This window comes from Artemia sp. Qi Xiang Cuo, chromosome 13 (genome assembly GCF_049724085.1).
Source record: "Artemia sp. Qi Xiang Cuo chromosome 13, ASM4972408v1, whole genome shotgun sequence".
NCBI classification, from domain to species: Eukaryota; Metazoa; Arthropoda; class Branchiopoda; order Anostraca; family Artemiidae; genus Artemia; species Artemia sp. Qi Xiang Cuo.
Genome location: NC_142806.1, coordinates 6,943,778 through 6,956,299, shown reverse-complemented (window position 1 = coordinate 6,956,299; position 12,522 = coordinate 6,943,778). Strand labels below are relative to the sequence as shown.

Sequence of the window (12,522 nt, the reverse complement as noted above, 5' to 3'; positions counted from 1 at the left end):
TCTGTTCTGTTCGATATATGAAACGAATTCGGCACTATTAGAGCTTGTCATAGCCTTTTGACGATTTACATTGTTGGACAATGTACTTGGGAATAAGAATGCTATGATTTTAAAACCTCAAAAACTCCAAAAGCGGACTTGGTCCGAATTGACATTTGAAAAACTTGTATATTTCTGGGAATAATCACATAGAAGTCTTTCCACGCACTTCTATTCGTCAGAGGTCGTATAATTACAATATTCTTTTTTGAGCTTCCACGTATATTTATGCGGACCCTTTGTATTATAGACACAATACTCATTCAAGATATCTTTCAAATATATTACTGGTTGATTTGTTAGTTTCACCAAGTCTCTTAGATTATAGTACTTAGACTTTCCAAAGGCCTTAAACAGTTTGTCTGTAACCACATTCTTATCGTCACGATGTTTCTTTCCTTCAGCTTTCTTTCTCTGTTCATATTCAATAAGCTCTCTATGAGCAAACACTGACTTTGGATTAACAATCGCCCTCTCCAATGGCTGAGTCATACGCGCTGGTTTAGCAGCTTCAAGTATAGCATTTTTTTTAAGTGTCATATACTCCACAGACATAGCAGCTTCACATTCTAAACGTTGCATCACTTTCCCAGCCATACATATTTTAACACCGTCAGGTAAGAAATCCTCTTTTTTATCCCGCCGATATTCGTAAAAATCACCAAGAGACTGATCCTGAATAGGAGTACTAAGCATCTTATAGTCTTTTGGTATCAAATCACTTTCTAATCTCAAGACTTCTTCTGTGAGAGATAGAGAAACCAATGTCTTCTGACCAGGACTTTTAGCAATCTTCAAAGTCGCAACAGGCATATCCGATTTCGACTTCTCCCATCTGCTCGATATATACTTCGGGACTTTAACAAGCCATACACTATTTTTAGATTTGGACGTATCGACTTCAAGGTCTCTGGAAACCATGTCTTTTGTCATTTTTTTCTTATTTAAAATCCTCAAGTTTCAGCCCATACAAAGGTTGTAACTTAATTGCTCAATTTGAATCTTTGTATTTTTAATAATATTCATAGTTTTGCATCAAAAAGAACTAGAAATAATAGACTGCATTACTCAAATATTTTTGCACTTCATTAATTTATTTAGAAAATCTATAAAATTAGAAAAGTTCTACATGTAAAACCTACATACGTTCTATATATTCGTGCTTGGCGGCTAGTTCCGTATTGAACTTTGTAAAAACGGAGCTTATATTTATAAGTCAACTATGGGAAGGAAAGGCCCATGCTTCGAATCTTTTTGAAAATATTTATACAAAGTCTTTTCGTCTTCGCGGGTGAATGTTTTTTCCTTAGGACAAAATGCACATGTGTAACCACATACAACTTTATGGTTGCTAAGGGACAAGACTTAGTGCTGGTTATTGTAACATATTGTACAGATCACATCTCCAGTTTTATTCTTATAAACATTTTATAGGATATGTAAATTAACTATTACCGACAATACCACCAACTTGATGGCGAACGTCGTGTTCTCCGTCGTGATCCTTTATTTTATGGGAAGGAGTGGAACAAACAGGATATATGGCTTGGAGCTGCAGTAACTTCTTAATAGTAGTACCAGCCATTACACGCTAATTAAATTTTTATACGCCTTTGCTTTTGTACTTGTATGTGTAATTCTCCATACATTTTATTGAAATCTATTAAAAAATCGACGAATCTATTTAGGTCAGTTGACAAATTGACAAAACTCGTCCTAGCCGAGTAGTTAGTACGATGGATTTGAAATTCTTTGTTCATGAGGATGTGGGTTAGAGTCTTGCTGTTGCTGGATATTTGGTTTGAACCTGTTAAGTTTTTGTCAAACTCCTACCAAGCTTTCAAACAGTTCGTGGTAACGAACTGTAAGTAAGGAGCGACCCGGCCCAATGGTAACCGAAACACTAGAAAACCAATAGATACAATTTTTGATAACAATAAATATATCAAAAGAATCAGATTTAAATGCTGATTACAAATATATAAATTTCATCAAGTTTAGTCCTACCCATCAAAAGTTATGCGCCTGAGAAAATTTGGCTGATTTTCGAAAAAAGGGGGAGAGACCCCCTAAAAGTTATAGAACCTTGGTGAAAATCACACCATCATAGTCAGCGCATCAGAGAACCCTACTGTAGAGGTTTCAAGCTCCTATCTATAAAAATGTGGAATTTTGCATTTTTTGCCAGAAGAAAGATCACAGATGCGTGTTTATTTTTTTTTCCAGGGGCGATCGCATCGACCCAGTACTCCTAGAATATCGTGGGAGGACTAATTGGATCGGAAATTAAAAGTTCTAGTGTCCTTTTTCAGTGACCAAAAAAATGGAGGGCAACTAGGCCCCCTCCCACGCTCATTTTTTTCCCAAAGTCATCTGATCAAAATGTTGAGATAGCCATTTTGTTCAGCATGGTTGAAAATATGATAGATATGTCCTTTAGGATGACTTAATCCCCCGAAGTCTCCGGGGGGAGGGCTGAAAGTTATGAGCATACAGACGTTTTCGGGGGGGATTTTTTCTAGTAGTAGGGGGTGGGTGGGTTGGGGGTTATGCGGGAGGATATTTCCATGAAGGAATTTTTCATGGGGGAAGGGAAATTGCTATGAAGGGGGCTTCAGATTTCCCAGTATTACTTAAAAAAAGATCAGAAATTAAATATAAAAAAAAAACAAGTTTTCCAACTGAAAATAAGGAGTAACATCAAAATTTAAAACGAACAGAGAATATTACGTGTATGATTGGGTTCACCCCCTAGGCAGTACCTCGCTCTTTTAGCCAAAGATTTTTTAGTACTTTCATAAGAGCTATTTATTATAAATAACGACCTTTGTGATTAAGGGGTTATTTTTAAAGAATTGGAACAAAACTCAAACTTTAGCTTAAAGAGCGAGGTATTGACTAGTAGGCGAGCCCCCTAATATACGTATTAAAAATATATGAATATAGAAGTTCGTTACGTAAGTTAATTCGTAAGTTACGTATATTTATTACTAGTAAACACATTCGTAAATAAAATTAAACAAGTTTTGAGAAAGCTATTTAACCAAATAAAAGTAAAATTAATATACAAATTTTGTTTCAATTATTCATGTACGGTGAGCCAAAATCAAATCCTGCATAAATTCAAAAACGTTCAAAAATTAATTAAAAAAAAGTTTTTTTTAACTGAAAGTAAGAAACGACGTTAAAACTTAAAACGAACAGAAATTATTCCGTATATGAAATTGGCTGTCCCCTCGTCAACTCCTCGCTCTTTACGCTAAAGTTTGACTTTCTCACAACTCTTATTTTTTCAAACAATAAAAAACTTTAGCGTAAAGAGCGAGGCGTTGAGGAGGGGACAGCCCCTTTCATATACGGAATAATTTCTCTTCATTTTAAGTTTTAACGTCGTTCCTTACTTTCAGTTAAAAAAACTTGTTTTTTTTATTTAATATCTTCAAAGGCCTTTCGAATTTCTTACATACGATTTTGTCTTCTTTTACTCCTTTGGAAAAAGTATGGTACTTTTCTTGTTGTTGTTTTTTATTTTAATGAAATAGTTTTATTTTCATTGCCTTCCGAGGATAAAACTAATGCAAATTTACTTAACTCTTTGACTATTTCTTTTGCATAAAAGTTGTGCAAGACCTCAAAAATTAATTATCAGTCATCATGTTTTGTTTGGTTTCTTCATTTCCAAACCATTCATCAATTATATAAATCATACCAAAAAGAAATTCGTCGAGGCTGTAGAAATCCAGGATTTCTTAAATGTCCTGAACAATTAGTTTCAACTGAACATTTTTTTTCCTGGTCTTGTAAAGGAACTGATACGATTCAGGACTTCTTCTATTCCCTCTATTTCTTTGATTGTAGCAAAATATAGATTAATGTGGGTGGTAAACTTTGGTTGCTTAGGCCACCTTTTATTTCGTATATATTTCTTCATTAGTGAAGAAATCATACTCTTCTGTTTTTGTTCAGTATTAGTTTCTTTTTTCTTAATATATTAGACTTTAACTGTGGCAAAATTTTATACAAATTTTCAGCTGTTTTGTCATGAAGAGTACAGTTTAGTACTTTTACTTAGTTCGTAAACCAAAGTTCTGCTCCCGTGACAAAAAAAGAGGCGACGAAAAACTCAATCGTTTCACAATCGTGTGGAAGATATAATAATCGAGTTCACATAATAATTGTTAATCCCACGTTAATCCCACGTTCACACGTCAATACCACATCTTAGACATCATAATACAAATAGTGTTTTTATGTAAGCAGTTGCCACAGCACAGTGGTGAGAAGACTTTACTTCAGATCTAGAGGATTAGAGATCCTCCATTCTGTGGTAACGTACATTCGATTACGCAAAAATGAATAAAATAATAAAGAATAATAATTTTTTTAAATAAAGGACAATACATTGGCCGAGCTTACTCCTTTTGCCAAGCATCCTTCTCATTATTTCTGAGAACACCTAGATTTTCTTTATTCATTCGAATCGTTTTTAATTTCCTTCTGATTAATTTTCATATTTTAAATTGTTTATGCTATCAGTAAAGAAACTTGAACAACCAAATTTTACTTCATGTTTTATCTATTTTAATACATTTTTATATATTTCAATTTTCTTATAGTTGAGTAATTTCTCAGTCTAATCCCCTGTGATGAGTTCTTTAAATTGTTCTAGCTAAGTGGAGAACCTTGGCTTGAGTTACACTCAGTGTAGACTAAATACCATTTCTCAAAAACCTAAGTGGAGAACAATATGGGCTCTATGTATAATCGTGGTTGCAGAAGTAGCTACAAGCTAGTAAAGGTTAAATCACGGCAAAGAGCAACCTTTAACAATTATTTCGAAATCAAATCGAATCAACATAAAAAATTCACCATGGCCAAACACCCTACTCATGAAACTTACAGTTCCCTGGCTTGAGCAACAAGGAAAGCCACTTTTTTGCATGGAAGTAGGGATGTGTTCTCTTTTTTTTCTACCACAGCTAGTGGGGCAAAGGAAAATTATAGATAGATTTTTAAGGATTCGTTTTAGATCAGACAATAAAAATGGTTTCAATTTCAGTCCTGGTTGAGCTTTGTTGAATTAATAGTTCAGGGACTATTTTAATTTTTTAATTTAAAGATCCTATTTTATGGTAAGTTTAATTTTTGTTATATACGTAGGTTACTGCGGACGGTTCTTAGATACAAGGCCAAAATATTTACAAGGATTACACAAATTTCACTGTCAAATTTCACTTAAATTTCAAATTTAAGGTTTTCAATGTAAATTCCCTGTTGTTTACTTGTTGTTGTTTCTTTTGGACAAAGTTTGAAGAAAGTTGCCACATCTACGTGCTTTTGTAACTAGAAAAATACTATATGCAAAATAAAATCAATTTTGGAAAAAAAACTGTGTCTTTGTATAAGTCATGAATAATGGCGTCATAATCATAGCTTAAAACCATACATGACGTTAAAAGTAAAACTGTATTATAACGTAAGTAAGCGACGTCACTCCTTACTACCAGTTTGTTACCACAATCTGTTTAATTAATTCTATTTTCTTTTCTAGGTTCTTTCCCACGGCATTGCCGAGGGAAAGGTAGAATATAAGGTAAGTAAGTTTTGTTTTTCCAGGTTTTTTTCCGAAGTATCATTGAAGGAAAAAGTTGAATCTTGGGTATGTGATTTTTTCTAATTAAAAATAAGTGCCTTTAGTATTTGATTAGCTTTATTTTTTAGGCTCTTTGTCAAGGCACCATTGGAGGGAAAAGCTATATCTCAGGTAAGTGAGTTTCACTATTCAGAAATAAGTGAATTAAGTTTTGATTTATTAAATTTTTCTTTATACAGGTTCTTTTCGAGACACAGTTGGAGGAAAAAGTTGAATCGCAGGTCAGCGAATTTAGCTATTTAAAAAAGTGATTTTATCATTTAATCTATTTTTCTTGATCTAAACTCTTTTTCGAGACACTATTGGAAGAAAAAGTTCAATCTCAGAAAATTAAATCTTGCTATTTAAAAATAAGCGTCGAAGTCCCATTGGATGGGAAAGTTGAATCTACGGTAAGTAATTGTTGTTAATATTGGATTAATCGTCGCTAATTTGTAAATAATTATCATTAGTAATTGATTAATCTAATTTTATTTTCTAGGTTATTTTTCTAGGCACCACTCGAGAAAAAAGTTGAATCTCAGGTAAGTGAGTTTTGCTATTTAAAAATAAGCTTTTTTTAGTATTTAATTAAATAAAAAACAAGTTGTTTAACTGAAAGTAAGGATCACCATTGAAACATAAAACGAACAGAAATTTTCCGTAAATTGGCGGGCTGCCCTCTTTTCAATCCCTTGCTCTTCACGCTAGAGTTTTCAAGTGCTTTAAAAAGCTTCTTATTATAAACGTCTTAGACATCATAAATTTAATGGCATATTTATACTCCAACTTGTCACTAATACAGTGGAGCAAGGACTTTCCCTTATTTCTGGAGGATCTGAGTTCAACCCACTATGTGGCAATGTTCGATCTTGAATGATACTTTTCACAAACTTGGCATTCATGGAGTTTCCTCGAATGGATCTGTTGAGTATCTTGACCATCTGTTGTGATGCTTGTACCTGTGTCATTAGTTGAGGTAGGTTGGTACACTTCCATTGCTTCCATATCCTTCTGAGGAAATAGATTCATCGTACTGATCCATATTTAAATTATTAAGATCCATATTTAGTGTATTATGTCAATAACAGTGCGAAAACCTGTTTAATTTTCTAGCTACTGCTAAAATACTAACAGCTTAGCTATATTTTTTAGAAAGGCATCTGCTATGCAACTTTTCCCGAAACTATTTTTGCTATTTATGCTTAAAATGTCGAATGCATAAAAATTTTAGTTCTTCAGTTATAATTTATGAAAATTTATTACAGTATATAACACTGTAGTAAAAAGTTTTATTTTTAACATTATAAAATTTACATTAAAGAGGGAACTGTAGCTCCTAGTAACTGAAGTTTAAAAATGTACTGATGTCATTATCAGTCAGTAGAATCGAACTTATGTTAATAATGTTATATTTGACGAATTTTCACTTTCATAAATTTTAATTGAAAAACTAACAGTTTTTACATTAAGTTTTACATAGCTGCCACTTTTCTTGATTTTCAAGCGAATATATTTCCCTTACTGTTCAAGCCAAGGGACAGAAAGTTTCCTATACAGGGGTTTTGGACAAGGCGGTACTAATGGTGTACTTTTTTTTTTGATATGAGTCTTTTTTTAGGAGTTATGGGTTTTCATATTTCTTAACATTGGACTAGGTTGCTAGCTATCGCTGCAACCCGGATAATATCTAGTAGGGTATCAGACAAGGTGGTTCTAATGATGTACTTTTGTTTTGATCTGACTCTATTGTTAGGAGTTCTGGGTTTTTATATTTCTTAGCATTGGACTGATCGTCTCTTACTTGGCTGCTAGCTACTGCTGCAACCCGCATTCACGTATATAGTTATGAGAGGCAGCGTGACCGAGTTGTCCAAGGCGCTGGTGTTAGCTACCAGTCTTTTCGGAGGCTTGGATTCAAATTTCTCTTTTTAATTCGCCATAATTGAAAAACATTGCTTTTCCTTCGCTGTTGACAGGTATGCTTGTAAATATATTTTTATTGCTGCTACATAAACTGCAATTGCTTCTTCCAAAATTAATATACGAATTTTCTAAGAAGTACGCCTCCGTATATTCATTGTGTTGTCGAACATTTTCCATTGCATCAATAAACTGTTCCGCAGTTACCAATCCATACCTTCGAAGCTTTTCGTTAAACTGACAACATTTCTTTTGGATATTGCTATGAAGCTTTGCCAAAGCATTTCTAGCCGACTTTTCAACTGGCCGACTTTTAATCTGTAATTTTGAATACTTTTCGTGATCCCGATAAAACATGCGTAAAATGTTTCTCAATTTACAACAATCAGCCTGCATTTTTGCCATCTTCTTGTATTTCTGAATGTAATTTTTCCCTTTGTCCTTATGCGTTCTTCGGTACAACCTCGCAGAGAATTTATTTTTTTCATTATAGCTTTTGTCACCCCAGTATCTACCCATTATTCTGGTAGCAACTTTTTTCTTATGATTGTTTCGGTAATCTATATCGTTATCATACCGTTCCTTGCTCTTTTGTTTGGTTGTCTCAATTTTCCCTTCTCGATACCCCTGATCCGTAACATACCTCTTTTTTCCTCTGTCGTATTTCATTTTCTTACATCCTGGATCACAAGACATCTTAGTAGCAATCCTTACGCGTTCTCGAGCTTTATTGCGTTCGGTGGCATTTTTATCTCTTTTAAATAAACTTTTCTGATATTTCAGGATGTTAGCTTTATTTTTTGTGTAGTAAAGTTTTCTATTAGTAGAAATTTGGATTGCTCTATTTTGATATTTTTTTGGTTATTCTTTCTTTTTTTCCTTTCAAGTGAGACCATATTTTTTCAAGGTTTAAAATTATTAAGTACACAATACCCCGTGTCGAGTATCTAAAACCTAGCATAAAACAAAACTATTTCTAAAATTTTCAGGTATTTATCTTGTTTGAATTACAAAATTAGTATTATTGGTTAGACACCATAAATATTTTTGCAGTTTACATAATAAGTTTAGCGATTCTGGACTGAAAACTAAAATAATTGCAATTATAAGACAATAATATGGAGACACGTACTTTACGGGTTACAAACCAAAAAAAGTTTGGTTCCAGGATACAATAATAACTTTGAACTGAGATGAAAGAAATTTTTCTTCCAGGAGACAAAAAGTAAAACTAATTATAAAATTTTCATATATTTTTGTTGTTTAAATTAAGAACTTACTATTACTGATTAGGCATCATAAATATTTTTGCAGTTTACATAATAATTTTAGCGATTAAGCCAAAAAAGAAAATTTTGGTTCCAGGAGTTTCGGTTACTATTGAGACAAGTAGCTATTATTACTATAGAGTTCATTACCATGAACTGTTTGATTGCTTCAAAATTCAAATATCTTTGAAAAGACTGCAGTATGAAAATACATCAAGCATGCAATTTTTTTGACAAAATTGATTCTACTTTAAAAAGTATTTTATTTTTAATTACAAAAGGCACTAGATGTTGCAATTTCCTTTAAAATGAGCTATTATACAGCTCTCTATGATTTTCCAGTGCCCAGCTATCTGAGGAGAAAAATCAAGCGGAAAGAAAAAAATATCCCGTTTGTGGAGAATATCGTGGTAAAAGTCAATTTTCTTGATTTTCAAGCCAATATATTTTCTTTGTTATTCAAGCCAAAGGGCGGTAAGTTTCCTTTTTAGAGGATTCGGATAAGGCGGTTCTAATGGTGTACTTTTTGTTTTGATCTGACTCTTTTTTAAGGAGTTGGGGGGTTTTATATTTTTTAACATTGGACGTGATCGTCTCTTACTAGGTTGCTAGCTACCGCTGCAACCCGGAAATGCTAGCTACCGCTGTAACCCGGACTAGATTACAACTTCAGCTGCAACCATGATACTATAACCACTCCACGCACCAATACCCACCATTCAGTTAGTATACGTTAGAGTTCATTCTTTATTGTAAACCAATTTCCCATTTAAAGTATCGATCCTTTATGCATCTTTAACATAAACTTCATTAATCAGATATTTTAATATATCCTACATGGTCTAGTGCTTAGAAAAGCTGGCTCTTATCAAGCTGACTCGAGTTCCATTCCCGGTATGGGAAATTTTTACTTATGTTGATTTCTTAACGAATATAATTAAATAATCAGCTTTATAATGATTCCTTTTATTACTTCGGTCAATATAGGCTACAGTTCGTTCCTTAAGGTAAATATTTTAAAAATAATTTGTTTTAATTACAAAAGATTTTTAACCCCATTAATTTCCTTTAAAATGAGCCATTGAACAACTTTCTAAGATGTTCCATTGTCAAGCAATCTGTGGAATTACAAACCTAGTAAGAGACTAAGTAAGGAATAGTAAGAGACGACCTGGCTACAACCTACGATTATAACATCATTGATCCATCTTTAATATTAAGTATAATCTTATTTTAGTTACTATGGGCTGGAAGTTTGTTCTTTACTGTAATTTTCTTTGTTATTCAAGCCAAAGAACGGTAAGTTTGCTATATAGAAATTTTGGACAAGGCGGTTCTAATAGTATATATACTGTTTGTTTTGATCGAATGATCTCTTTTAATTAGGTTCCTAGCTACCGCTTCAATACCGGAACTAGAAAAAATATTTTATCTTTAATTATAGAAGGAACTAGATATAGTAAGTTACTATTGAGATGAGTCGCTCTTACTCTACAACATACATTTCATTATCACGAACTGTTTGCTTTTATTTATCAATTGGTATCAAAATTTCGTTCTTTAGTTTCGGTTACAATTCAGACAAGTAGCTATTATTACTATAGAGTTCATTACCATGAACTGTTTGTTGCTTCAAAATTCAAGTGTCTTTGAAAAGACTGCAGCATGAAAATACATCAAAAATGCAATTTTTTTGACAAAATTGATTCTACTTTAAAGAGTATTTTATTTTTAATTACAAAAATGACTAGACGTAGCAATTTCCTTTAAAATGAGCTATTATACAGCTCTCTATGATTTTCCAGTGCCAAGCTAGCTGAGGAGAAAGAAAAAGCGGAAAGAAAAAAATATCCCGTTTGTGGAGAATAACGTGGTTAAAGTCAATTTTCTTGATTTTCAAGCCAATATATTTTCTTTGGTATTCAAGGAAAAGGGCAGTAAGGTTCCTTTATAGAGGTTTCGGACAAGGCGGTTCTAATGGTGTAATTTTGGTTTTGATCTGACTCTTTTTTTAGGAGTTAGGAGTTTTTATATTTCTCAACATTAGACATGATCGTCTTTTACTAGGTTGCTAGCTACCGCTGCAACCCGGAAAATCTTTACCGCTGGTACACGATTATGATTCATGTACAAAAATCAAATATCTTTGAAAAGACAGCAGTATGAAAAGACATCAAAAATGCAGTTTTTAATTGAAAAATTTATTCTCTCTTACAAAATAATTTATTTTAGTTACAAAAGATTTTTAACCCAATTAATATCCTTTAAAATTAGCCATTGAACAACTCTATACGATGTTCCAGTGTCAAGCTATCTGTGGAAAACAAGAAAGAAAAAAGAAAAAAAGAAAAAAATATGCCGTTTAGGCAGAAAGTTATAGTAGCTGCCACTTTCCTTTATTTTCAATCCAACATATTTCCCTTGCTGTTCAAGCCAAAGGACAAAAAGTTTCCTATACAGGAGTTTCGGACAAGGCAGTTCAAATGGTGTACTTTTTGTTTTGATCTGACTCCTTTTTAAGGAAGTATGGGTTTTTATATTTCTTAACATTGGACGTGATCGTCTCTTACTAGGTTTGTAGCTACCGCTGTAACCCAGATACCCCTGGAACCACCATTTATCAGTTACAATGGGCGAGAGATAATTTTTTATTGTAAAATCAAAAATCAATAAATCCTATTTATAGTATCGATCCTTTATGTAATTCCGGTGCAAAGCTATCTGTTGAATTACTATCCTATACTATAATTAAATGGCGTATAAAATTTAGTATAGGCAAGAGGTCGTTCTTTATTGTAAACCTACCAAAAACATCTTTTTCTTTTCTCTGTTGCATCAATTACTATGAAATGGACTTTGGTCCTTATTATAATTTTTAGGAACTATGGGTTTTTTACATTTCTTAACATTGGACGTGATCGTCTCTTACTAGGTTGCTAGCTACCGCTGCAACCCGGATTACAAACAGGAAAAAGCCTATGGCTTTTTCTTCTTTTAAATAGTAAGAGATGAACCTCAAAGAATCAGGCAGCTTACTCAGTACAATATAAGCAATTGTTTGTTCTTCTAATGATCATCTTTTAATTTGGCGTTTCTTACTAGGTTGCTAGCTACCACTTGTACCTGGATTATGTAATTAATAAGTTGCTAGCTACCGTTGCAACTTAGATATTCTTATTTCTGCTACTATGGGCCAAGGTTCGTTCTTTCATGTAAAACTAGCAAAACATTTTTTAAGTCTGATGAAGATTTAACTAATGTGTCAAAAGTAAGGTCGCAAGTCGAAGATTTTGTTTTGGCCTTATTATAATTGGTATGGTGAAATAATAATATGCATATGGTTCTTAAATCATACTTTTTTATGGTCCCATATGGTCTAGTGGCTAGGGTAGTTAACTTTCACTCAACAGGCCCGGGTTCGATTCCCGGTGTGGAAAATTTTTAACTCTATAATCTTCGAACAATTTGAACCTTTTATAATTTATAATGATGTATAATATAAATACTGTAATCTTAACTATAGTGAAGTTGCCTATGCAAGTTTGTATAGGCAAGAGTTCGTTCTTTATTGTAATAATCTTCGAACATTTGAACCTTTTATAATTTATAATGATGCATAATATAAATACTGTAATCTTAACTATAGTGAAGTTGCGTATG

At 32.9% G+C, this 12,522-nt stretch overlaps 1 protein-coding gene across 1 annotated transcript; it reads right to left on the bottom strand.

Moving 5' to 3' along the window:
• Nucleotides 1-210: 210 nt before the first annotated feature.
• LOC148944886 (general transcription factor IIF subunit 2-like) lies at nucleotides 211-972 on the bottom strand. Its single transcript, XM_089099412.1, has one exon. The coding sequence runs from the start codon at nucleotides 970-972 to the stop codon at nucleotides 211-213; it is 762 nt and encodes a 253-aa protein (XP_088955538.1).
• Nucleotides 973-12,522: the final 11,550 nt, after the last annotated feature.